This window comes from Schistocerca piceifrons, chromosome 11 (genome assembly GCF_021461385.2).
Source record: "Schistocerca piceifrons isolate TAMUIC-IGC-003096 chromosome 11, iqSchPice1.1, whole genome shotgun sequence".
NCBI classification, from domain to species: Eukaryota; Metazoa; Arthropoda; class Insecta; order Orthoptera; family Acrididae; genus Schistocerca; species Schistocerca piceifrons.
The window spans coordinates 45,268,803-45,295,136 of NC_060148.1; the positions used below are offsets into that span (position 1 = coordinate 45,268,803).

Genomic DNA, 26,334 nt, shown 5'->3' on the forward strand with positions numbered 1-26,334 from the left:
CAATTTTCTTTTCCGTTCTCCTGTGTATTATCCTTCTTAGCAACTGGGATGCTTGAGCTGTTAAGCTGATTGTGCGATAATTCTCACACTTCTCTGCTCTTGCAGTCTTCCAAATCGTGCAGATTATATTTCTCTCAAAGTCAGATTGTATATTGCCAGACTCATACATTCTACACACCAGTGAGAATAGACCTTTTGCCACCTCCTCCAATGATTTTAGAACTTGTGATTGAATGTTGTCTATACCTTATGCCTTCTTTGATCTTAAATTTTCCAAAGCGCTTTTAAAATCTGATAATAGTCACCAATATTTTCCATACCGACTCCTGCTTGTTCTTCTGTCACGCCATCGGATAAGTTGTTCCAATCAGAGAGGCCTTCAGTGTACTCTTTCCAACTATCCGATCTCGCCTCTGTATTTAACACTGGAATTCCCATTGTGCTCTTAATGTTACCACGCTTGCTTTTAATTCCGTGGAAGATTGCTTTGACTTTTCTATATGCTGCGTCAGTAGTCCCAAGAATCATTCCTTCTTTGATTTCTTCACATTTTTCGTGCAGCCATTTCACATTAGCTTCTCTGCACTTCCTATTCATTACATCCTTAAGTGACATATTTCTCAATTACTGAATTTTCCTGAATATTTTTGAACTTCTGTCCTCGATTGATCAACTGAAGGATTTCTTATGTTTTCCATGGTTTCTTCGCAGTTAGCTTCTTTGTACCTACGTTTTTCTTTCCAACTATTGAGCTGTTAATTATCGCAGTATCTGTAGCCTCAGAGAACATAAATCTCATCTCTTCTTTCCTTAGTACTACTGTATTCCACTTCTTTGTACATCGATTGCTCCTGACGAGTCTTGTAAAATTCAGCCTACTCTTCATCACTGCTAAATTGTTATGAGTCTATATCTACTCCTGGGTATGCTTTACAGTCCAGTATCTGATTTCAAAATCTCACTAAACCTCCCATGTTTCGGTCCTTTCCCAAGTATACCCCCTTGTCTCAAGATTCTTGAATAGACTATACCAGCTATTACTAGGATAAATTTACTATAGAACTTAACTAGCCTTACTTCTCTCCTATTCCTATTATCAAGTACATATCTCGTGTAACCCTTTCTTCTACTCCTTCCCCTATGGTTGCGTTTCAATCCCTCCATGACTTACATATGTACCGAATTACCTGTTCAATATCCTCATACTTTCTCTCTTTTCACCTTCAACTTGCGACGTCATCATGTATACCTGAACTATGGACGTTGTTGGTTTGCTTTAGATTCTCACGAGAACGTCTATAATCCGTTCACAGTATCTCACTTTCTGCCCTGCCTTTCTATTGATACTGAATCCTACTCCTGTTATCTGCTGCTGTTGCTACAACCCTATTCTTTTCTTTCCTTTCCGCGTCACTGACACCCACTACAGCTAGATACGTCCTCAGCATTTCCCTTTTCTTATTTTCTAGCTTCCCAACCACATACAAATTCCTTACTTTCCACATGACAACTCGTAGAACGTTATCCTTTTGTTGATTACTCAACTTTTTTCTCATGGTCACCTCCCTCTTGGGCCACCTCGCCTGGAGGTTTGAATGGGGGACTAGTCTTTTGCTAGTGGAGAGACCGTTATGGCTCTTATTGAATCACATGCCACATGTCATGTTGATGCACGTTATGTATCTTTAAGCAGTGGTTTACATTGTCTTCTGTATCCTCACGTTGTTGATCATTGCCAATTTTTCCTCATTTAGGACCAGTTTCCGACCTCAAGAGAAAGAGAGTGCCCTGAACCTCTGTCGGCCCCTCCGCCCTCTTTGGAAAGGCTGTTGGCTGAAAGAGGGTGACACGTGATGCTGGAAGTCTTCAGACACCAATGCTGCTGATTCTTATTCAAAATTCAAGTGATGGTGAGGTTCCAACCCGGGTTGAGGACTTTCCTGATTACTAAAAAAGACGCTACCCCTAGGTGACTGGCCCCAAAGAGCAGGGTGTGACTCCCCGAGATATCCACTAAAGCAGGAGCTATGAGCACTGGAGCTAGTCATGCACACCGGGAGGAAACAAGAAGAGAATAATCGAGCCAGCACAGTAACATTGTCACACTCAAGGCTGTGCCTTACAATCACATTCCCTTCTGTTCAGCTATCGTCCTGAATATTTTCCGTGCATTCCCTTTCACAAAACAGACGGGCAATCTCTGCCCCCTCCCCCCGTCAGGTTTCCTGCTACTGGGATACAGCAGATTATATTTGCTGTCCACCTACAGGTGTACGACATATCTCCCACAACGTCAGTATTGATGTGACGTTTTCATCCAGCTATCATTTGTTGCCTCTGTCTCTCAGATACATATGCTCCATACGAGTCTATTTTGTTTCCTTTTCAATTAAAAAAAATCCATATTCAATAGACTACATGTTACTTCACAAGTTGTAAACGTTGTCCAGCAGATAAAATTGCATACACTGCGTAATCCATTTTTTTCTTTTAATGGTGGCCTCTACTGCAAACTGATCAACACGAAAATTGTTGTTTAAGAAACACATCACCACTGCTGTCTTTTCAATGAATCGAATTGTGGAGACATTACATGCATATATACAGTTCTATTTGCTTTACTCATATGCAGATTTTGAATATACTCTTGATAACTTTTATAGCATAGCTCTTGTAATTCTTGTCCATCTTCGTCATTCCCTCGGGCTTCACATCAAACAGCGCCTGCATATCCATGACCGTATAGTTTCAACAGTAAGTTGATACCCCAACTTATCAGTTTGTTTCTCTCTCTCTCTCTCTCTCTCTCTCTCTCTCTCTCTCTTCCTCCAGTGATATAATTCAGCAACCATGTATCAGTTTTCAAATTACCTCACAACCAAAAGTAGCAGCCAGTTGACTTTAACTGCTTCTAAATTCTGTCTGAAAGTTGTTTTGTCATGGCAGCAAAATTGTTGGCCCTTATGTTTGGAATTTGGTTTGTGCTTCATTTTTAACAATTTGTTGTTTTGCATCTTAGGCTACGCCAATGGGGAATATGGCAGAAGTAGTGCAGAAAAAGACCAGTTCATTGGTGGCACAGTCACGTTAAGTGACGGGCTGCTGTTGTTGGCACTGTGTGTTCTGTTGCCCCGGTGGACAGTCCCTCAGCTGTACCGCCTGCAGTGAGCCCCTGTGTGAACACGCCCATCCACACAGTGTTTCTCTGTGCAGCTCGCCAACCGCCACAGGGGGCGGGCCCACCCCCAACTCTGACCGTCAACCCCACAGCGGCCACAGCCGGACTCCTGCTGCAGCTGCGCCTCCCACGTCTGCCCGACACACCCCTCCACCTGATGACGCAGCCGTCTCTCGCTTCCGGTGAGTTGTGTTGCCACACGTGCCCAAGTCTTACCCTCACAGTACTGCTTATTTTGGCATTAACCAGCCAATATAGTAAATAAAATAAAATACAGATTCCTTCAGTTTCTGGATAGAGGTTACAGTTGCCATTAAACGTTACTCCTTTCTCACTTTTTTGGGTATGATATTTTGAAGATTGAGCACATATGCAGAAGATTTCTCGTTCTCTGTATTTGCCGTGAGAATTACGTTCAGTTCAGTCACTCAACTGTAGTTACGTAGGAAGTGTCCCATACAAATCATACCCATTCCCAAAATTCTTTATATATTGTGTTGAATCTAGATTTTGTTTTTAGTGATGATTGTGTGTCTTACGAATTGATTCTGAATTTCACTCAACAAAACTTATGTAAATGGTTGTAGATATAAGTTACTGAAGACACTGAGGAAGAAATGGCGAAAATAAGGTAAACAGAAATACAAGTAATAATGACAGAAAGTTAATATTTAGTACTGGAATGAGGATACTGCTTGTTTTGGGTATGTCTTAAAATGTAATTCGAATATTCCTTAAATGGTTCCCAGGTCAGTTACATCTGTAGTGACTATTGGAAATCGTGCCGCACTGGAACAGGAACCCAGATTTGCTGCTTATTGCAGGCAGTCTCCTTGAGCAGTCGGTTGCCTGAGCACACCACCACTTCTGACTCAGCTTCTCATCGACACTTGCACTAGAGTTTATCCCGGGGGACTTGTGGGAAGAGTAGCAAAAGGGAAATCGAATCGGTGGATGTTGCCCTACTGCAGAGGATGTACATGAGAACCTCTGGCGGTAGTGTTTGCAAACCATGGGTAAAAAACATCATCCACAATGGTAATTCCATCTACGCCAGCAAACGCACTCAGCTGGTCTAATGGTTGAGGTATCTGCTCTCGAGAAGTGAGAAATGCAGTGGGTGTGGCTGAGTGGAGATGCGTACAGCAGTGTATGGCTCGTCACTCGTAAAGAAACTCCTGTATTCGATTGATGATGGTCACCAGGTGTGATGAGTAGTGGATTTGATTCACCGAGGAGAAGTTTTGCCTAATTCCATGGTAGTTAACTTTTATTTTTAGAAAAGAGCAAGCGACGTGGGCAAAGATAGTTAGTCCTACTGAAAAAAAAAAAATATATGATGATGGTGCCACTACAGCGGAGTTACTAAATACAGTTTTCCTTAATTCCTTCACGCAAAAAGGCAAAGTAACTATTCAAGAATTCGAAACCAGAACAGCTGTTAGCATGAGTGACATAAAAGCACATATTTTAGGTGTTGTGAAGCAAGTCAAATCAGTTAAGAAAGGCAAGTCTTCTGGTCCAGATGGAATACGAATCAGGTTCCTTTCAGAGTATGCAGACACAGTAGTGCCTTTCTTAGCAATCGTATACAACCGTTCACTTGGCGAAAGGTCTGTTCCTAAAGACTGGAAAGTAGCACAGGTCACGCCATTACTCAAGAAAGGAAATAGGAGTAACCTATTGAATTCCAGACGCATATTACTGACCTCAGTTTGCAGTAGGATTTTGGAGAATATACTGTACTCGAACATTATGACTCACCTTGAAGAAAATGACTTATTGATACATAACCAACACGGATTCAGAAAATATCGTTCTTGTGCAACACAGCTAGCTATTTATTCCCATGAAGTAATGAGTGCTGTCGACAAGGGATCTAAGATCGATTCCATATTCCTTGATTTCCAGAAGGGTTTTGATACCATTCCTCACAAGAGACTATTACATGGTGTATACGGCCCGGAAGATTTGGGAAAGACTCTGGAATTTTTTCATCCGCAAGAAAACCGGGACAAGCAGGGGAATTTTCTAGAATCCCGGGAGTTTTTCATCTATTTAGTTTTCAGTTAATTTTTTGTCATTTTGACTGGTAATAACCGATACTCTAACAAAGGACATTACTGTATCCTGCTACTGCAGAATAATACTGCAGCAACAAAATATGAACGAGGGAATGAAATTTAAATTGCAAAGGAAATTGTTCATATATAAACAAAAAAACACACAGTGCTCATACAAGTGTCTGCCAACAGCAAAATGTGAGAAAGGCTGTAGGAAGACAATGCAGTGCTTAGTAACAACAAATTACCTCCGATGAGCATTAAGTCACAACTGTTTACATCAGATTCATTTAAGCAGTTACGGGCGGAATCACGCGCATGCGCGGTTGAGTCGTGTCCGAGTAGTACCTTCTCTCGCTTCTGGAAACAGGAATGTCGCTGTTGGTTGTGTACGCAGCAAACCGGAGTATCTGAACCAGGCGGCAATTTCGGTGGCGAGGGGGGGGGGGGCAAATTCGTATTGTTGGGGAAAAATAACCTTATTTCACAAAGCACCTAGCATCTAGAGCACATTGGTCTATCGATTATTCAAAAGAGTTTGAAGCTCATCCCTGTTGCTTTTTGAACATTTTTGATCACATTCTAAGTTGATTTCTGAATGAATCATAAGTTGACTTTTGAATGCGTGCATAGTGTACGTGATGTGCCTGCCAGGGGAATCCTCGTCGCATCCGGAAATAAACTTTCCTGCAGACAAAAGGGGGCGGGGCTACACGAGCTGAGCGGAATAAAGCCGCACGGGTGAATGTAGTATGTGTGTGTGACTGGTATGCAGATGATGAGCGAATAGCTACGTCCATAGATTCAGACTACCAGAGTGGAAATGAACAACCGACAGGAATAACAGATACGAAATATTAACGTATTATCTTGTCGCTGTATCAAAGCAAATGAAAGTTCGACAAAGTTTTTGACCAGGTCGCTACACTAGAGAGGGCAAGTTGTACATTTCCTGGTTAGCAGCCGCTTAAGTTCCATTCTGGGAGTAGCGCGGAAAACGCATTGTACGAACACGTAATAACCCCTAACCGGAGAATAATTGCTGGATAATTATGAAACCGGTGATTCTGGCAGAGTTAGTAGAGTTAACTGGAGAATGAGCTTTGACAATGATAGGAATACTTACAAAATTAGGGATGAGAAGATTTTGTTAGAACGAGGAAGGAGAAGAAACGGGGTGGTTCCAAATTTATACAAAAATTTCGTACTACTGCTTTTCTACTTATCGAGCTCATGCTTAAGAAACTGGAGCTTATGAATGAAACATGAAACTATTTCCTAACATAAAGCCTTTTGCTTGTAGTAGGCCAAACAGGCATTTCATATTATTACTTGGCAGAGTTACATTCTGCCGTATTATAAAAACGACCATTATTACCAAAACAACCTCGCTTGTTTGGTGTGTGTTACAGTTGCTGCAATATTAGAAAGGCCTATTTTCTTTCGTGTGACAATAGACGTAATGAGATCGAGAAACCACACCAGTCTTTGGTACTATTTGTATTAAAAGCTTTTTGAGTATTAGACAACGACATTTCGATTTTTCATGTAGCAAAACATTTGACGAATTTTGATGAGGTAACAGATTCTTTCGCAGAAAGGAAAGCATGGCATATGAAGCTGTAGCAAGATTAGTGAGAAAAAACGCAAGGATTGAAGAAATATCTACTGTCTTGCTTGTCTCTTGTCTTACCTGGTTTTGTGTGTCCTGTATTTCATTTTGTCACACAGAACAGAAAGTTATTAGCTATTAGGCAATAAAGAATCCAAATTTTCTGAAGAGTTCTTCTTCCGGTTACAAATAATTCCATCCAGTATTAATTGCGAGGTTATTTTGCTTAAAAAACAAAGGACATTTTAATTTCTGCTGCACTTCGGCACATTTAAGACCAAATAACACGTCTTAAATTTCCTCAAAGTTGACTTGTAGGGGGGGGGGGGGGGGGGTGATCTGTGTTCACATTTAGTGACTTTGCTGTTTCCTCTTCGTTCACTGCTGTTATGTCAAATGAAAGAGAGTGGTTTCTGTGGCTGGGAGATATCAAGTGAATTAAAATACATTCACACAATTATGGAAGATTAAAATATGTCATTAGTTCCAGATTTTAATACAATTTCCACCTTTCTGACAGTCAAACATTAATTATCTTGCAGAACAATGAAGTTACTTTTGTCGTTTTGCTGAAGTAATTCGGCTTTTATTTATCTTTTCCGCTGAGGCAGCCAGTTTGTTTGAAACAAAGTGTTAAATTCCACACTATTGGCTAGTTTCAACAGTTCGCTGCATTTCAAGGGCACGTTTTCATCTTCTACAGGGTGTATACGACCCGGGACCACCAGGAGATCCGGGAAAATCCCGGGAATTTTTTCATCCGGGAGAAAACCAGGAAAAACCCGGGAATTTTTTAGAATTCCGGGAATTTTTCATTGTTTTAGTTTTCAGTTAAATTTTTGTAATTTTGACTGGTAAGAACCGTTACTCTAACAAATGATATTACTGTATCCCGCAACTGCAGAATAATACTGCAACAATGAAACTTAACTAGAGAAAAAACCAAAATAACTTAAAATGCAAAGGAAATGCACCATATACGATGTCGACACACAGTCCTCATGCAAGCGTCTGCCAACAGCAAAATGTGTCAAAGGCTTTAGGAAGACTGTGCAATACTTCATAACAACAAATTGCCTCCGATGACCGTGAAGTCACAACTGTTTACATTACATTCGTGTCAGCAGTTGCGAGCGAGCTCATGCGCATGCGCAGTTGAGTCGCGTTTGAGAAGCAGATTCTCCCGCTTCGCTGTGCAAGCAGTCGCAGCAAGCAGCAAGATGGTACCGGGAAAAGGGGGCGCCAAATTCATATTCTCAAGGAAAAAAACTTGTTTCACAAAGCGCCTAGCATCCAGGGCACGTTGATCTATCGATCATTTATTTGATTTTGAAACGCATCCTTGTTGGTTTCTGAACACATTTAAAGTTCATTTATGAATGAATCGTAAGTTGATTTTTGAATGCGTGTGTAGTGTATGTGATATGTCAGGAGAATCCTCATCGCATCTAGAAAATAAACTTTCTGCAGACAAAAGGGATGGGGCCGTACGAGCTGAGCGGAGTAAAGCCGAACGGATGAATGCCAGTCGCTGTCTGATGTGGTTGATTGGGTTTTCGAATGATCGGCTTTGTTATAATTCGTAGCGAAATCCATAGATTCAGTCTACCAGAATGGAAATAAACGACTGCAGGAATAACAAGTAGGTAAGATTACGTATTATCTTCTCGTTGTATCCAAGAAAATGAAATTTTGACAGAAACTTTCTGGCCAGATCGCTACACTAGTAAGGACCAGTTGTACAGTCCCCAGCTAGCAGCCGCTTAAGTTCTGATTCGGAAGTAACGCAGAAAACGTTTTGTACGAGTTTGTAACAACACCTAATGGCAGAACAATCGCGGGGTAACTAAACCGGTGATTCTGGCAGGGCTGCTGAAGTTGATCGGCGAACAAATTTTGACAGTGGCAGGAATGTCCACAGATTTGGTGATGACTAGATTGTTAGAACGAGGAAGCAGAATAAACGGGGATATCACACAAATTATGGAAGGACGAGACTATTCCTAATTTATATAAGAATTTCGTAATACTACTTTCCGATCTCATGCTTGAGAAACTGGTGCGTATGAATGAAATGTGAAACTATTTCCTAACATAAAGCTTTTTGCTTGTTGTAGGGCTAATAGGCATTTGATATTGGTACTTGGTGAATTATATTCTATCGTGTTTTAAAAATGACCATTTGTGCCAAAACAGTCTCGCTAATTTGGTGTGTGTGTTACAAAATTTGCTACAATATTAGAAAGGCCTGTTTTGTTTTATTTAGCATACAGTGACAAAATAGACGTAATCAGATCCAGAAACCACACCAGTCTTGGGTGTTATTTGTATTAACAGCTTTTTCAGTATTAGATAACGAAATTTCGATTTTTCATGCAGCAAAAAGTTTGACGAACTTTGGTGAGGTAATAGATTCTTGTGCAGAAAGCAAAGCACGCCATTTAAAGCTGTAGCAAGATTAGAGAGAAAAAATGCTAGGAGGTAAGTATTGAAATGTGTACTTTCTTGCTTGTCTCTTGTCTATATTGGTTTTATGCATCCTGTATTTTACTTTTGTCACACAAAACAGGAAGTTATTAGCTATTAGGCAATCAAGAGTCCAAATTTTCTGAAGAGTTCTTGTTCTCCCGATTACAAATAATCCCATCCGCTATTAATGGCGAGTTTTTTTAAAAATTAAAGAGGGGCAGGCTTTCAAACTGGCTGACTGGGAGCAGGAGAGGCAGCACAGGACATTTCTATTCCCACTGTCCTGAATATAGTTTGATGTCATCGCTTACAAAATATACACGTTTCAATTCCACAGAGTGAAATACAGCGACGTGCGATAGGAGAACGCTGTACGAAGAGGCGTGGCACTGCACTTTGGCACACTTAAGGCCAAATAACATGTCTTATATTTTCTCGAGCACGTATGTTTTTCTTTCAAATTTTTCAGAATGATGTGTTTTACAAGATGCCCTAGGGTACTTTTGAAAATTCGATTTTTTTAGTGTTGACCGGTTCGCAAATATCGTAGATGCGAGGCTGATGCGCAGAGAAGTCTGAACTACAGTGGGCAGTCTCCACGTGACCCGTGTTGACGTTCAGTGGTTTTCCTGTTTCTCCTTCGTTTACTCTCGCGTCAAATGAGAGCAAAACGGATATCTTTGGCCGGGAGGTATCAAGTGAATTAAAATGCATTCACATAATTACCGAAGGCTGATATACATTATTAGTTTCAGATTTTATTTTGTTTCCACGTTTCTGACATCAAGCACCAATCGCCTTGCAGAACAATGAAGTTATTTTTGTCTCTTTGCTAAAGAAATTTGGCTTTCATTAACCTTTTCCGCAGAGGCATCCAATGTATTTGAAACTAAACTTTTAATTCCATAGTACTGGCTAGTTTCAACTGTTCGCTGCATTTCAAGTGCAAGTTTTCATCTTCTAGCACGTATGGCATTATGCCATAATAAAGAACCAAACATGAGATAATGCAGCACTGGTACTCCAAGATAATTTACATCTGAATCTGGACATACGAATGTGCGCTTTACGTTGCAGTTTAAATGTGCACATTTTAGTATGGTTCACGAAATTCTGATTTCTTGGAGTACCCTGTGACGTCTTACTGCTTTTACAAGGTAATGTAAGATCTTTTAATGTTATACGTGTACGTACATACGGGCTTCCTACGTCATGTTAGCTGCGCAAGCCCGGGGCGCCTCTTACCTGGCGTTCTCCGGCAGCTGCTGGAACGAACCTGTTTCGAGCAGGTCGAGGAAAAATATTGCGAATGCTGGTTGAAAAGCGTTACTTTCAAAGTAAATATCCTTTATCGTAAGTTGGACTATGCGCGAGGATGTACGATGAAATTCTTAAATCACAGAGTGTTTGACTCCATTTAAAAATCAACTCTTTGATGACAAGCCATGTAGAAGAATTTCGAACCCTGGAGATCAGACATTTATGTCATTATTGAAAATTTTCCTGCCATATTTGTGTGATGTATCTTAAAGTGTAACACGCACAAAAAATCAACATCATATTGAAAGATTAGCTTCTCTTGCAGCTTATTAACCTTTGTGACCAATATTATATGCGGAAGCTTTGCTTCTCTTGTAGCAACACTATGTATACTAATGTAAGCCGTTAACTCGTGTGTTACCGCTGCTTAGCAGGGATGTTGCTATTGGCTGACTACGTCACGCGTCCTATGCTCTGAATACTCGCTGTCATGACCTGGCGAGATCACGTGACATGAGCTGTGACTGGCTTACAAAAGCGCATCGCAATCTCGATTTCAGTGATTCGTAAAGTAACATGCGGTGTTTGGTGGAATTCCAATGTGTGCTGTCGTAATACGAAAATACGCAACGTCCATGTTGCTGCACGTCAAAGATATTTCCAAAACGTGTCTTTTTCCCTGAGTTTCGTTTTCTAAAGTGCCGGGAAATTCTACGCCCATGTCCAAAATCATAACCATTCAAAGGATTGATAAGTTTTGCACTTCCAAGGGAAAATATACTGTCACTTAAGGCGGAAAAAGTGTTTCCACGCGGGAGAAAGTGTATTTTTAAGCGGGAAATCCGGGAAAAATCCGGGAATTTTTTCCTTGTCCACGTATACATCCAGTATTAATCAAATTTGATACGTATGAGGTATCGTCTCTGTTGTGTGACTGGATTCTTGATTTCCTCGCGGAGATGTCACAGTTCATACTGATAGACGGCAAATCATCAAGTAGAATAGAAGTCATATACGACGTTCCGCAAGGTAGTGTCATAGGCCCTCTGCTGTTCCTGATTTACATAAATGATCTAGGTGATAATCAGAGCTGTCCCCTTAGATTGTTTGCAGATGACGCTGTAATTTACCGTCTAGTAAAATAATCAGACGATCAATTCCAATTACAAAATGATCTAGAGAGAATTTCTTTATGATGCGGGAAGTGGCAGTTGACACCAAACAAAGAAAAGTGCGAGGTCATCGACAAGCGTACTAAGAGAAATCCGCTAAATTTTGGGTATACGATAAATCGCACAAATTTAAGGGCTGTCAATTCGACTAAATACCTAGGGATTACAATTACGAGCAACTTAAATTGGAATGACCACATAGATAATGTTGTGGGAAAGGCGAAACAAAGACTGCGCTTTGTTGGCAGAAACTTGGAAGATGCGACAAACCTACCAAAGAGAGCCTACATTACACTTGTACGTCCTCTGCTGGAATATTGCTGCGCGGTGTGGGATCCTTACCAGGTACGATTGGCGGAGGACAGCGAAAAAGTGCAAAGAAGGGCAGTTCATTTCGCGTTATGGCGCAATATGGGTGAGAGTGTCACTGATATGATACGCAAGTTGGTGTGGCAGTCGCTGAAACAAAGGCTGTCTTCTTTGCGGTGAGATCAGTTTACGAAATTTCAGTTGCCAGCTTTCTCTTCCGATGGAAAATATTTTGTTGACATCCACCTATGTAGGACGAAATGATCAACATAATAAAATAAGAGAAATCAGAGCTCCAATGGAAAGATTGAGGTGTTCCTTTTTCCTACGCGCCATTTGAGAGTGGAATGGTAGAGAAATAGTATGAAATAGGTTCATTGAACCCTCTGCCAGGCACTTCAGTGTGAATTGCAGAGTAACCATGTAGATGTAGATGTTGATTCCCTCCTGTATAGAGATTAAAGTACTTCCTGCTTTGATTGACCAAGATAATCAGCTGCAGACATCGACTTTGGAATCCAGTGAACATTCAAAACCCTCCTGCACCTCAGGGAGGCAACAGAAGCACACTCATTTCGACTGGCAGTCATGGAAGACACAGAGAATTAGTGTTGAAATTATATCAGGAGCAGGCAACAAACAGAAATTTTTCAATTTTCGTGCAAACAAATCATGCGGGTAATAACGCGTAATTTGGCGCAGGAAGTACATACTTACAGGTAAAAGAATTTTTAAAAACGCTCCATATAAGATGACACACGCCTACATGTGCTACATGCACACTGAAAACAACATCGATAGTGTCGAATTGTATACTTTGTGTCCAGGATAATAGTATTAATTATGCAGCACATGCTGATATCAAAATCAGTATGCTCCGTAGAGAATATGAAACAAAGCAGAAAAAAATAGAACGCCAGGATGAGACGCAAGACTTGGAAAGGTAGGAAGTGGGGAAATGTTTGGGATGCAAACACAACAGGTTATGTTACAACGAAAAAAGTGAGAAACTTACTGGTAGAGAAGGAAGCAATGGACTTACAGCACACACAATAACAAAGTAGGACAATGAAAAACAAAGAATAAAGTTTTGGGGGATGAATCGGTAGCTTTCAGAGAAGGTAGAAAAAGATCAAATAGGTAAAAAACAGGGCCAAATAGAAATCCTTGGTTAATGCAAGAGATACTGAATTCAACTGTTAAAAGAAGAAACTATATAAATTCAGCAAATAAAGCAGGCAAAAGGAAATATGAATGTCTAACAAATTATTGACAAGAAGTGGAAAATGGCTAAGGAGGAATGTCTGTAAGGTGTGTGTGTGTGTGTGTGTGTGTGTGTGTGTGTGTGTGTGTGTGTGTGTGTGTGTGTCAGGGAGAGTCGACCTGGTGCCCTTGTTGTATTTGAAATATGTCGACCGACTTATTGTGTACGAAGCAGTGACTTTTATATCTTTTGTCGGTATGTCAGGAAATTTCCATGTTACTGGTCTGAATCACTTAGCTGTCTGATGATGAAATTGTATTTCAGTACTTACAGATGTGTATGGTTTCTAGTGTTTTCTTCCTAAGTGACAGAAGGAATTCGTACCTAGAGAAGGTAGTTTTAGGGGTCTGTTTGAATGTAGATGAAGGATTGGGTAGCAACTGCATGCCGAGGTGAAAGGAGGCGGATCTGTGGAGTGAATTATGAGGAAATGTGCCAAATTAATTTGTTACGGGATGGAGTGCACCTATTTTTAATGGGAGATGGCTGAAGTTTTTGGTTATGGGCTAGTGCTGTGGATCTGTCTGCAATACGCTGGTTAACCCGTATCGCAGAAGCGAGATTTCTAGATTTGTGACTTGTCGCTCGGAAGAAGTGTATTCAGAATTGTTGGCAGTTTCGCGGCTGTGACAGTTTCTTTCATTCGGTGTGTGTGTCTCGATAGTTGAGAGTAAGTGTGTCTATGTTTTGTGCAGGAGCCTTTCTGGGGCAGAGCGAGGCTGGAGGCTGATAGAGGCGGCTGAGGAGGGGGCGGTGGAGGAGGTGCGGGCGTTGCTCGCGGCTGGGGCGGACGTGCGGGAGAGGGACGAGCGCAGGCGGACCGCCCTGCACTGGGCTGCACGGAGAGGCGACGCGGCTGTGGTGCGGCTGCTGCTCTCTGCGGCGTCCGACCCCAACGCCAGGACTCCGGGGGGGTGGACGCCGCTGCACTGCGCGGCATACTGTGGCCGCACAGAAGCGGCGGCTGCGTTGCTGCAGGCCGGAGCCGACAGGGGGGGTGAGGGCTAATGACGGGAGCACCCCCCTGGACATCGCCAGTCGGCAGAACGGTCAGCAGCTCGTAGAGATGCTAACACAGAGTTAATACGCGCCACTAGAGGAAATGACATCCTCTACTTCATTGTACAGGATATTAAAATAAAAAATTGAAAAAAAAATCACTTTCTCTATTCATTTCTACCTTTTGCAGTCCACACATTTACTCCAGTAACACCACAACTACTGCAACAACAGGAGATATCTGTAAACCAACGTGAGAAACCTTCCTTTTGAGAATTCACTATGTAAAACATTTCACAAGCAATTTCTGCAAAAGCTCAGCAACAATTGCAAAATACTCCATCATTCATAAACTTCACTTCTCTCTCCCTCTGTCTTCTGTTTCTCGTCCCATATACAGTATTCAAACAGCTTACAAGAATACAGCCGACGTCTCTCACAACCGGCTGTATTTCGAAATGTAAACACCCAATCTCTTCCAAGACACAAATGCGAGAATACCGGTTGTTGTGCGTTAATGTTAGTTCTTTGCACCAGTCTCCTACATTACCTAATTACTGCAAACCATTTGCTAGCAGTGTCTTATATTGCTACATTACATCACTGCGAACTGCACCATACTTAAATTACTGCCATATAAGCTGTTCAGTTAGAATGTATCTTCACTTGCGACCTCACACTGAATTCACTTCTGTGCATGCACTGCACAAGTACTTTACGTGATTAACTGCAATGTCACATTGGTAGCAGTGCTCACACCACATCATGCTCACACCATCTGCAGCCTTCTTGCCAGCTCACCTTCAAATCAAGAGAATTGAAGAACCACCTAAAATCATTCCTCTCCCACACACCTCCCTTGCTGCTCTTACAGAACAACCAACCATCTCTCAGGGAATTATACTCAATCACGCGAGACATGGAGCGATCACTGGAATTGTACGGCAGTTTCCCCAAATTACACTTTTGCGTCTCTGTAGGCGTTTTGGAAACAGACCACATTTGAAACATTCATTCCCCTGTCCGCTGTGATAGAATTAGACTTGGCGTCCCTGTGCGTGCATGTGTGACCAACTGGCAGACTGCATTCTGAACAAGAGCTTCTGTGACCCTCATGTGGCAGCGTTACACACGGAAGCTCCTTAACATTCTCTGTGAGGAAGCAGCGACGCCAGGAGACAGTATTGACTTGGTGAGTGACCTCCACGGCATTGCTGAATACTTGATCCTCAACATAAATAAATGTAATATACTGTGCATACACAGGAAAAGAAATCCACTACTGTACAATTACACTGCTGATCACAAATTGCTGGAAACAGTAAGTCACCTACCGTAAAATATCTAGCAGTAACTATCCAGAGCCACCCTGCGTGCAATCACCAAAAATACCAATTGGTAAGAAACTGTGGCAGATCTTTCCTCAGCGATTCCATAATCATATGTTTTGGGCTCCTAAATCCAAATTTCGTGCTTCCTGCCCTGTAGGATGTAGGCTTCACAACGAAAGCCTCAAAATTTTCCGACTTTTCTCAGATTTTCATTTATTTCACAAAGACTACGTGTTTCTCAAAGTTGAAAACTCAACACAAAATTAAATTGGACAAACTCTTCTACAACATGCAGCAATCAGCAGTGATTTTCTGACGGCGAGTGGTGACCGCGCTAGAGCGTCCTAAAAAAAAACGGTGACTCCCCAAAATTCGGATCGCGCCTAACGCCATTCACCTGTTGCACTCTGCTATTACGGCACTTTGGAACGGTATGGCACGCGTCAGCAGACGGAAAACAGCCCAGAACTCCACCTGTGTTCTTCGCATCGTCAAACACAATAGCACTCACGGCAGACATCCGCTGTCGAAACGGACGTCATATATTTTGAAACGTGTTTGCATTTATTTAAACTAGTGCTTGTAAGTGTGTGGTTGGTATCTGAGAAATGGCTAAAATTTATTTTGATAACGAAATACGTAAATCTCAGTCCAGTGCGACAGAAAAGTCTAGAAATAAAATTTTGTTCCGAAGTATGCGAAGCACACGCTACACGATGCGAAATCCAGGCTAGCCGGTACATCAAACAATTCGCCTGCGAGAGAGGAGGTCGTTTTCAATGTAATTTATACATACCATTTACCTGTAAAACAGATAACTCAATTTAAAATATTGGTCCTGAATATTGTAAATCTTTATCTTCAGACTTGTAGACAATAACTGCACCAGATCTGCTATCGTATTTATAGTGCACATGAAGATAAAATGTAACGCATCCCGCTTTGTGTCAAAACTGCTCCAAAATTCACAAGATAACGCCTTTCTGAAATAATTTAGGGATTTGGAAAGTCTGAAATGATAATTTCACAGATACATTGTGGTCTGTGGCGGAGGACAGTTTGAGTACCACAGCTGTTCCGGCCTTTTCCTGTTGCAGTCGCGATGCTAGAAATATCTTTGAACTACTCGTCTATTAAGAGCTCTGAATGGAAAGTAAGAAACCCGGAGGACATCTGGCGTGCATTGCCTCGCCATGTTACAGTTTTAGGTGGAACCTTAAACCTGCCACCTCTGCAGTGGGCGACATAGGTGGCTGAGACTGAAGGCAGGGGCAGGGAATCGTGAGGAAGTGATCCAAGTGCTTCACTCAAAATCTACCTCGGGCCATTAACCTGAGAAACGGGTCGTGAAGACAGCATCTTAGGCTCGCTAGTCACAAATAGACCCGAACTTTTCGAATCTGTTAGCGTAGAATGGGGATTCAGCTATGACAGGAGCGTTACAGTGTCACTGAATACGACCGTAAAGAGAAATAGAAAATAAGTTGGGAATATTATTGTGCTTAGCAAGAGCGACGAGAAACAGGCTTCAGCTTTCCTTTCCTCTGCAGCAGCAACAGCGCGGGTATCAGTGGAAGAAGTTGAAGAGCATTGTGAGATACGTTCAGACAGGTGTGTACCGACCAAATGCGTTTCAAGCCCAGTTTCACAGCGAGGACTTCATGGCACTTGTTTTCGTTTAAGTGCGCGTCTGCGCACGCCAGATCACTAGACAACAAAGAAATTTCCGAGATCAGAATTTCATCGATAAAAATGACGCCAAAGAAACAGTTGTTTCTGGAAAGAGCACCATATCTGTAACATGTTGCATTACTCTCTACGTAACGAAAGCCTGTGTAAACATTCGGTCTTGTCTGTAAGGCAGAAACGCTTACAGCACTTTTACTCAAGTGCAAACAGCAACAGGTGGCGTCAGACAGCCCGCGCAGTCGCCGAGGGGGAACTCGCAGGTGGGGGCGCGACGCAGAATGCGGGCAGCGAGACCGGCAGAGGGCCGCGCATGCGCAGAAGCAGCGGCGGGGCCGGAACAGGCGGTAGGGGCGGTCCGACCACGGCGGCGGAGAAAAGACCGGCCACACGACAGGGGGGCCGAAACTAAGTCAGGACGATCACTTCCCGCATAAAATCTGTAATACTGTTTAGCGATTACTGCTCCAGTTGTACTCGACAATTTCAAAGTCGGTGATGATCGCAGACACCGGTGTCCGGCTGCCAGCAGTTTCGCAGTTACGTCACAGCACGCTACATCTGTCTAATGGCAATCCACTATGTACTAACACTAAACATTATTTCGATAACAACCTCTGTTAAAATTAGTGCTCTGGATGATTTAATACATGTACTGTTGTATTTTTGCAGCAAGTCTCAATGACGGGTATAGGTACATCCGCTGACTTTCAAGCTGTCATTACTATCGATGCAGAAATCAACAGCGCAACGGCAGTTCTTTTAAGGGATGGGTTTACACCTGAAAACGTCCAACTTTATCCCAGCAGACGTGCAATTGCATGTTCTGTCGCTGAGACATTCCGCTGAGACATATTTACGCGCCATCCAGGACTGATGTTACACATGCACGGTCGGACTATTTTTTTAATCAGGATGTCCCACATCTTTTGGTGAATATGTATATGTGAAGCACACGCTACACGATGCGAATTAGAGGCTAGTCAGCACATCGAACAATTCGCCTGCGAGAGAGCAGGCCGATTTCAGTGTAATTTGTATATGTCATTTGTCTGCAAAACAAATTACTCTGATTAAAATGTTGGCCCTGAACATTGTTCATCTTCATGTTTAGACTTCATTTACCTGTTTAAAACATCTAAAATGATATATTTTCACAGATACATTGTGACAATCACTGTACCTTACAGTGGACATGAACGTTGATGGTAATTAAATTTGTTGGCCTAGCTGTGTGAACGGAACGTTCCTCTGTTCTGGAACCAGTTAGTATTAAGAGAGTGACCGAACTGTCAAAAACGTACGGCACAGGTCCAGCGCGACAGCCGTCTGGAGGCAGAAAGGGTGCCAGCATCACAGAACCAGCAGAGGGATACGATACCCCCGCGCATGCGCAGAAGTACGCCTTCTGCTTCTCGCTCGGGTGGCCACCGGCCAAGTGCAGAGTTTCGTAATGCAGATTTTGCGCCTTTTGCGGTGAGTAACTCTTCACGAACACAGTAACTAAAGGATGTAGCAAGAGAGCCAGGAGGACGCATTGTCAAAGGCGTTGCGAATGTGGTCACCTCTCTAAACCTCTGCACTCCCTCCGCGTCAAACAAGAGAGCTCCAAGGGAAAGGTTTTTCAGCGATCGAGTCCCGTATTTTCTGAGACAGGCAAAAGGTGACTTCGTCAGCGCAGGACATTTTAATTATATTTTAAGGGCGATAGACTCAGAGGGCGCGACACCTTTCTGTGTCTGCCCTGCAAAATCTGACTGCAGGTCTGGACACGGAAGCCGCAGCTGAGCGGCGGGCCGCCACACGCACTCACTGCACGCACGCCTCGCCAGTGTCGGCTTCGAGGCCTGACAGACTCCACACCACAGCGGGCTGTGAGTAAAGGCCGGTTCCCACTAGGGCTGCCGCGCGTCAAAACGGCGCGGTAGCGGCGTGGTTGCCATGGAAACGGCGTCAGCGGCAAGGCGCGGCGGGCTCTGCGTCGCGGTTTGCCCATGTCGAACCGCTGCCGCTGCCGCATGACGCGCTCCAGGTGCGCGCCGCCAATCACAGAACGCGCTGAGCGTGACGTCAGGTACGCCACCCCGGGCCACACGAACTTCCGCCGAAGCGCTGGCGCGGACGTGGCGGCAGCTATGAAAAACATATCATCCGATTCCAAGGAAACTATTCGGTAGAAAAATTTGATTCTAGGGCATGTTATAGCCTGATATCTTCTCTCGATAAAGGACCGAATTTCTTTTCGTTATTCGTCGTAGTTACTTGCTGTATCGCATTTACGTAAACCTTTACACGAAATTTTAATGAGTGTGCAGAGGTGAAAACGCATTGCGTGGACTTTGCGTACAGTTCATTTTAGGTTATACATTATTGCGTATGAAATTTAGTCAACATATCGAAATTGTTTTTAAAGCTGAGAGCAGATCGATAGCTATCACCGTTCTCGAGATATTGGATGATATGTCGGCGGACGGGCTGTGCGGTGACCGCGCTAGGCTCGCTCGCGACGCGACCGATACTTCGTCCTGCTCGTCGTAAACCACGTGGTTGTATCAACCGCAAATTTCGTAAACGTTTCAAGAAATCGAAACGTGTTTTTTTGCAAACGATAACTTGTGAAAAGTCATGTATTTCGTCGCATGATAAATATCCTAAATCTGTTTATCTAACGAGATATGAAAGTAACTACAGTTTTTCAGAAGGGATAGATGAATTTTTTTAGACGGCATTAATAGCATGTCGAATGAGAAGTTAAACCGAAACTAATTTTCTGGTATGTCATAAGATGTAATTTACTAAATATGTAGAGCTATTGATTATTTCCTTTCTTTTTTCTTTATCCAGTGTACTTTACTGATTCAAGACGCGTTTCGCCTTTTACTTTAAGGCATCTTCGGTGGAATCTAGAATGATTCAGTTTTGTTTTGATATGTGATACTTGCAGATTATAAAACAGTTAACATCTTTTTTTACGTGAATGACTGATTACTTACAGTGAATCGAGTTTTTGGCGGACATATACGTTTCCCCTCACCTGGTCACATGCTGGAGGTTGAACTAAAACTTAGATTATGGAACATAAGCACATTTTCATGTTCGCTCTTTTTTCTTCTGTCACTAGCAGTAGACGTTTTACTGAAAACTCTGATTTGACGTCGTAACTACAGTTTGTTCACCTCATGTCCCTTCCTGTCTGGTTTGTTTATGTACATGTTGCCAAACTGCAGAATTATATGCTGAAAACTAATGTTTGTTTATTTTCGTTCTCCTTATATCTGTATGTGTGTGTGGCTAGCCGGTGATAGTTATAGAAAGTTGAAAGTGAATCCAGTAGTTGTCAGACTGTGGTTGAAAGATTTAGTGTTCAGCTGTTTTCAGTTTTGGTTTAAATGTTTTGTGGAGGAGTGCATGGAAGAGTAAATCCACTGCTTACATTAATAGATAAAATAGTAAAATAGTATTTCAACAGATGATTATTATCAGAATAGTATCACCCAACCCCTTTGTCCTCACTCTTTGACGCCCCATAATACGTCCTATCAACTAACCCCTATTGTGGTCAAAGTTGTGCCGTAATTTCCTCTTCCTCCTCTATTTAATTCCGTACCTCTTCTTTAGTCACACGATCCTCATATCTAATGTTCAGCATTCTTATGAATCACCACGTTTTGAAAGCGTCTATTGTCTTTTTGACAGAACTGTTCATAATCCACGTTTCACTTACATACAAGGCTGCACTCCACACAAATACCTTTGTAAAATAGTATCCAACCATTAGAATTTATATTCGGCGTGAACAAATTTTCTTTTTCAGCACGCTTTTCTTGCTATTGACAGTCTTCAGTCAGGTTTGCGTCTGCACCAGGAAATGCCTTACAATTTAAAATCTGGTTTCGAAAACTGTTCCAAATATATATTATTCTTTCGTGATTCTTAAGCAAGGTGCTGGCGATGATTAAATGATGCTCTGTGCGAAGTTCTATCAAGTGGCTTCCACTTTCATCCCTTCCACCTAGCCTTTGTGTTCTTACTGTTTCGTGTACCTGCTACCGTATCACATTTTAAATTTTTGTCTCGCTTAACTATCTGAATAATTTCTTTTGTCGTACATTGTTTCAATGTGTTAGGAGATAGTGAACAATCGTGAACGGTAGTCATGAAATATGTTCATGGTGAAATGAGAAAACATGAATAATGAAATATGTGAAAGAGTACATTGTACAGAAAATGAAAAATTGGTATGTCTTCACCCAACTTCGTCTTTCCTTCATGTAGGTGTAAGATATAGTTAATCAAACGCAGCGCGCGTTTCAGTGGGTCCTGCCCCGTACCTCAGTGGCTGTCCGTCATTGGCTACCGCTAACGCCTGCCGCTTCCAGATGGGAACGCCAATTCCGCGAGCCGCCGCGTCAACGCGGGAAACGCTTACCGCTGCCGCTGCCGCACGCCGCGCTGCCGCGCTCTAGTGGGAACCGGCCTTAACTGAGCAGGATTACGACGCAGCCCCTGTCAGCTTCTCCGACCGTGACACTGTAATTGTGAAAGCAAAAGGTCTACCTCGTCCGAAAATAATTCGCAGAGGATACTGGAAATTAGGTACTGGGAGATGAAAAAGCTTGCACAGGATAGAGTAGCATGGAGAGCTGCATCAAACCAGTCTCAGGACTGAAGACCACAACAACAACAAACAACTGGAAATTAAATTGTAACCTCCTCCACATAACATTGGTGAATATACATTTCATTGCTCGGTACAAATCGTGGGTTAACCGCAGACGTTTCTTCCGTAACGCGAGTGAGTGGCGGCTGAATCTTGCAAAATCCGGTGTTCGGAAACTATTTACAAATGTAGCCTACAGGATTGAAGTAATTTCATTTTGAATTATTTGAAAGTTGTAAGAATAATTAGTAGTTGGCACTACATAATTCAAAACAATAAAATAATTCGTTCACATGACGTAACAGACTGTAAATAATGCAAAACATGTTGGCAAGTCCTACATCTGACTTACTTATCTACAGAATTTTCATTTGGGGAATAGTAAACAGTTATGTATAAAATGCTACACAGGCAACCATGCCCTCCAGATAAACTGATGTGTGTTAACTGGAGAAACACTAGCTGGAAAGGATCATGTAGCGGCGAAGGCTTCGACTCCAGGCGACAGACTAACTGGGCGACATTTTGGAAGAAAAATTCCTCCAACTGACAGCAAAGCGAGGCCGTGGAGATGGTGTAAAGCGTGTGGTGACAAAGTTAAAAAAGAAACTGGAGAGTGGAAAAGGGAAGAATAAATACACTGTTGTCCAGTGTGTGATGTTGCGCTGTGCAAGGCAGAATGCTTTGAATCGTTTCACACTCTAACAACACCAGCACTTGCAAAGTAAGTTAGAAATCAGTTAAATGATGTTGCTCACGCACCATATGTTCCCTTTATCGGGCAACATCAAAGTTATTGACTGTGGATGGTATCGTCAGAATGGAAATAATGAGGTCATTGTAAAAAGTCATTAATTTGGCACTTACCTTGAATGGATTCCCACGTAGATTTCGTCCAAGTCATTATGGCTCATCTTGTTGATTCTAGGGTGATTCCACTTTGAATGCTAGAAGGTCCAGATCTGTATTTTAGCAATATTTGAAGACCTAACAAATGCGTTTTTGGGAAAATTCTTAATGATCAAACAATACCAGATCAGGATAAGGGTATGGTAGAAGTAATTTTTAACTTGGTGTTCACGATCCACATTTTTATTAAACTTCTTGTAAATTCACATATAAATGGTTCAAATGGCTCTGACCACTACGGGACTTAACACCTTAGGTCATCAGTCCCCTAGAACTTAGAACTACTTAAACCTAACTAACCTAAGGACATCACACAGATCCATGCCCGAGGCAGGTTTCGAACCTGCGACTGTACCAGTCCCGCGGTTCCGGACTGAAGCGCCTAGAACCGCACGGCCACCATGGCCGGCAATTCACATATACTACTTCTTAATTGGCACATCAAGAAAACAGTTTTGTATCAATCGTCCTATATCGAATTTCCACTTCAACGAAATACAAGACTTGACTGTTCTTTTATAAAGCGAAATAACAACTTAACTTCTGCCAAAGTGAAACAAAGACTGCTCTGTGCGCATTCACGCCGAAACGGTTACAAGTAAGTCAAAGATTATGAGTCTCACAGAAATGAATACACACAAGAACCATATCACTGTAATATATCGATACATCGGAGTACCTATACATTAATAAAACCAAATGTGAATATTGTCACAAAAATATGTCTGTTACTTCGCAGAAAAGCAGTACGATATTACTGGCATCGAGAACTGGGGTTGGAGTGCCGTAATGGTCACGTAAATAAAGAACCATTACAACACGAAAGCCAATTACGTATACAAATTATTTATAAAAAAATGTAAATTAATTTAGTTGTGTATTGCGATATTTTTTAATAAATGCATTTCAGTTTGTTTTTTATAAAACATAAACCAGTCCAATATTCTTTCTACCTACAATAAATACTGCTGTAAAACTTTATTTTTCTTGTTTCAGCTAAAAACTTGCAATAACAGTGTAAAGTTAAGTGAAGTTGGTTACTATAATGTGTTACTTCATTTTAAAGTTTAATGTACAAGGGTAAAACGGAACAAGTGCAACGATTTATCTGTAACCGAATTTCGATTTTTTAGGAAAACGACAGAAAACCCCAGTCTGACGAGCTAGAATGTCGTTAAGAGTCCCAGACTTCAAGGTGTTGATTTGTTGTTCCGGTGAGAGGCAACAAGGCCAGGCTCACTCGATTACGGGTCCAGCGTGTGTGGGCGGTGGTGTTGTGACGTCACCACAGTGTGTCGGCAAGAGGCGCCTGCCGCGGCCTTCAGTTGATGACAGACTGAGGCAGAGAAACTGCAGGGACACTCACTGAGGTCTTGGTGACGCGACACAAAATAACAACGTTTTACTTTTCTATTATCAAAAGAACTGTAACATTTTCAATATGTGGAACGTGATATGGACAGTCTAAACCAGATGTAATCACTGACCAAATGAAAGGAGGAGGTACTGATTTCTGTACGTTTAAAAGCGTGCTTTTGGGCAGGGCATCTCCACTTTGCAAATAAAACAGTTGTTGACAGAGGAAATGGTGGCAGCCAGAATACATTCATAACGTGCTGGAAAAGAACAGTGCTATTACTACAATTCATGTGGGGCTCTGTGGAAAACATCTGAGGCACCAGAATGTAATGTTTAAAACGTTAACCAGATGTTATTTGTTATAAAATGAAAGTAAGAAGTACTCATGATCCCTACTTCTCAAAAAGAGTGTTCGAGTAGTGCATCTTCCATTTGCAGATAAAATGCAGTCATCGGCAGAGTAGACTAAAAGACGTCCGTTAAATGCTGATAAAGAACAGCAGAACACCCCGTTACCACATTCCAGATAGGAAGCTGTAGGCAATAGCCTTTGACGTTGCAGAGAGTAATATTAAAAAAATGTTAACCACATGTAATTACTTACCCAGTGCTAGAAGGAAGTACTAATTTCTCTTCTTTTAAAAGCCTCCTGTCGAGCAGGGCAGGGCATCTTTCCATGGCAAAAAATAAATAAAAAATGCAGTCGATATCAGAATAAATGGCGGCAGCGACGTGGCGCTCATTAACCTGCTGGTAAGGAACAGTAGACAGCATTTGAGGCAGCAGGGTCCCATATGAACAGTGTCTAACCAGGTCTGTTTACCAACCAAGCGGAAGAAGGCAGGAGCAGGTCCGTCGCTGGAGGGTGTCCACGTGTTTGTCGTCGCTGCCGGGGAGAGAGAGGGGCGCTGGAGTTCCAGCGTCAGGGGGGTAGTTGTGAGTTGAGACGCCGAGCAGGGGACTCTGGGCAGTGCAGGCGTAAAGTTAAGAGCGCCTGCGTTTAAGTAAAGTGCTCTGTGTTTGAATGCTGTGAAACAGAGGAGAGAGATACGATTAACGGTTCAGAATGAAATGAGGTGTAAGGATATTAGAGAAGAGTTATGAAGGGGAATGAAGGTAACATTTTTTTTATTTAGTGGCACTGCAGTCACGCTAGTTACATTAGTTTCGTTGTTGCATTAGACAGCCATATCAAGGAAATTGAGATTTTTCATTAAAGATTGTTTAATTTTCACTGTGAGGGTTTTTTCATGTCTGTCAATTATTTCAGTGACCTTTGTGAGAGTAAGATTTTGGTATCGGTGTCTTCCTTTGACAATGTTAATAGATAATGTAATATGAACTGCATACGGGTAATAATATACACTCCTGGAAATTGAAATAAGAACACCGTGAATTCATTGTCCCAGGAAGGGGAAACTTTATTGACACATTTCTGGCGTCAGATACATCACATGATCACACTGACAGAACCACAGGCACATAGACACAGGCAACAGAGCATGCACAATGTCGGCACTAGTACAGTGTATATCCACCTTTCGCAGCAATGCAGGCTGCTATTCTCCCATGGAGACGATCGTAGAGATGCTGGATGTAGTCCTGTGGAACGGCTTGCCATGCCATGTCCACCTGGCGCCTCAGTTGGACCAGCGTTCGTGCTGGACGTGCAGACCGCGTGAGACGACGCTTCATCCAGTCCCAAACATGCTCAATGGGGGACAGATCCGGAGATCTTGCTGGCCAGGGTAGTTGACTTACACCTTCCAGAGCACGTTGGGTGGCACGGGATACATGCGGACGTGCATTGTCCCGTTGGAACAGCAAGTTCCCTTGCCGGTCTAGGAATGGTAGAACGATGGGTTCGATGACGGTTTGGATGTACCGTGCACTATTCAGTGTCCCCTCGACGATCACCAGTGGTGTAAGGCCAGTGTTGGAGATCGCCCCCCACTCCATGATGCCGGGTGTTGGCCCTGTGTGCCTCGGTCGTATGCAGTCCTGATTGTGGCGCTCACCTGCACGGCGCCAAACACGCATACGACCATCATTGGCACCAAGGC

The 26,334-nt window shown here is 42.5% G+C and overlaps 1 protein-coding gene across 3 annotated transcripts in view; it reads left to right on the forward strand.

Annotated features, from left to right (window-relative positions):
* The window catches only part of LOC124720392 (protein roadkill-like), a 46,283-nt gene extending 31,833 nt beyond the window's left edge, over window positions 1–14,450 (forward strand). For all 3 annotated transcript variants that reach the window (XM_047245730.1, XM_047245732.1, XM_047245731.1), the window contains 2 exons: window positions 3,214–3,360; window positions 14,023–14,450. In XM_047245730.1, coding sequence (XP_047101686.1) covers window positions 3,214–3,360; window positions 14,023–14,335 — 460 coding nt within the window. In that variant the 3' untranslated portion in view covers window positions 14,336–14,450. The remainder of the gene's footprint in view (window positions 1–3,213; window positions 3,361–14,022) is intronic.
* The last annotated feature ends 11,884 nt before the right edge of the window (window positions 14,451–26,334 follow it).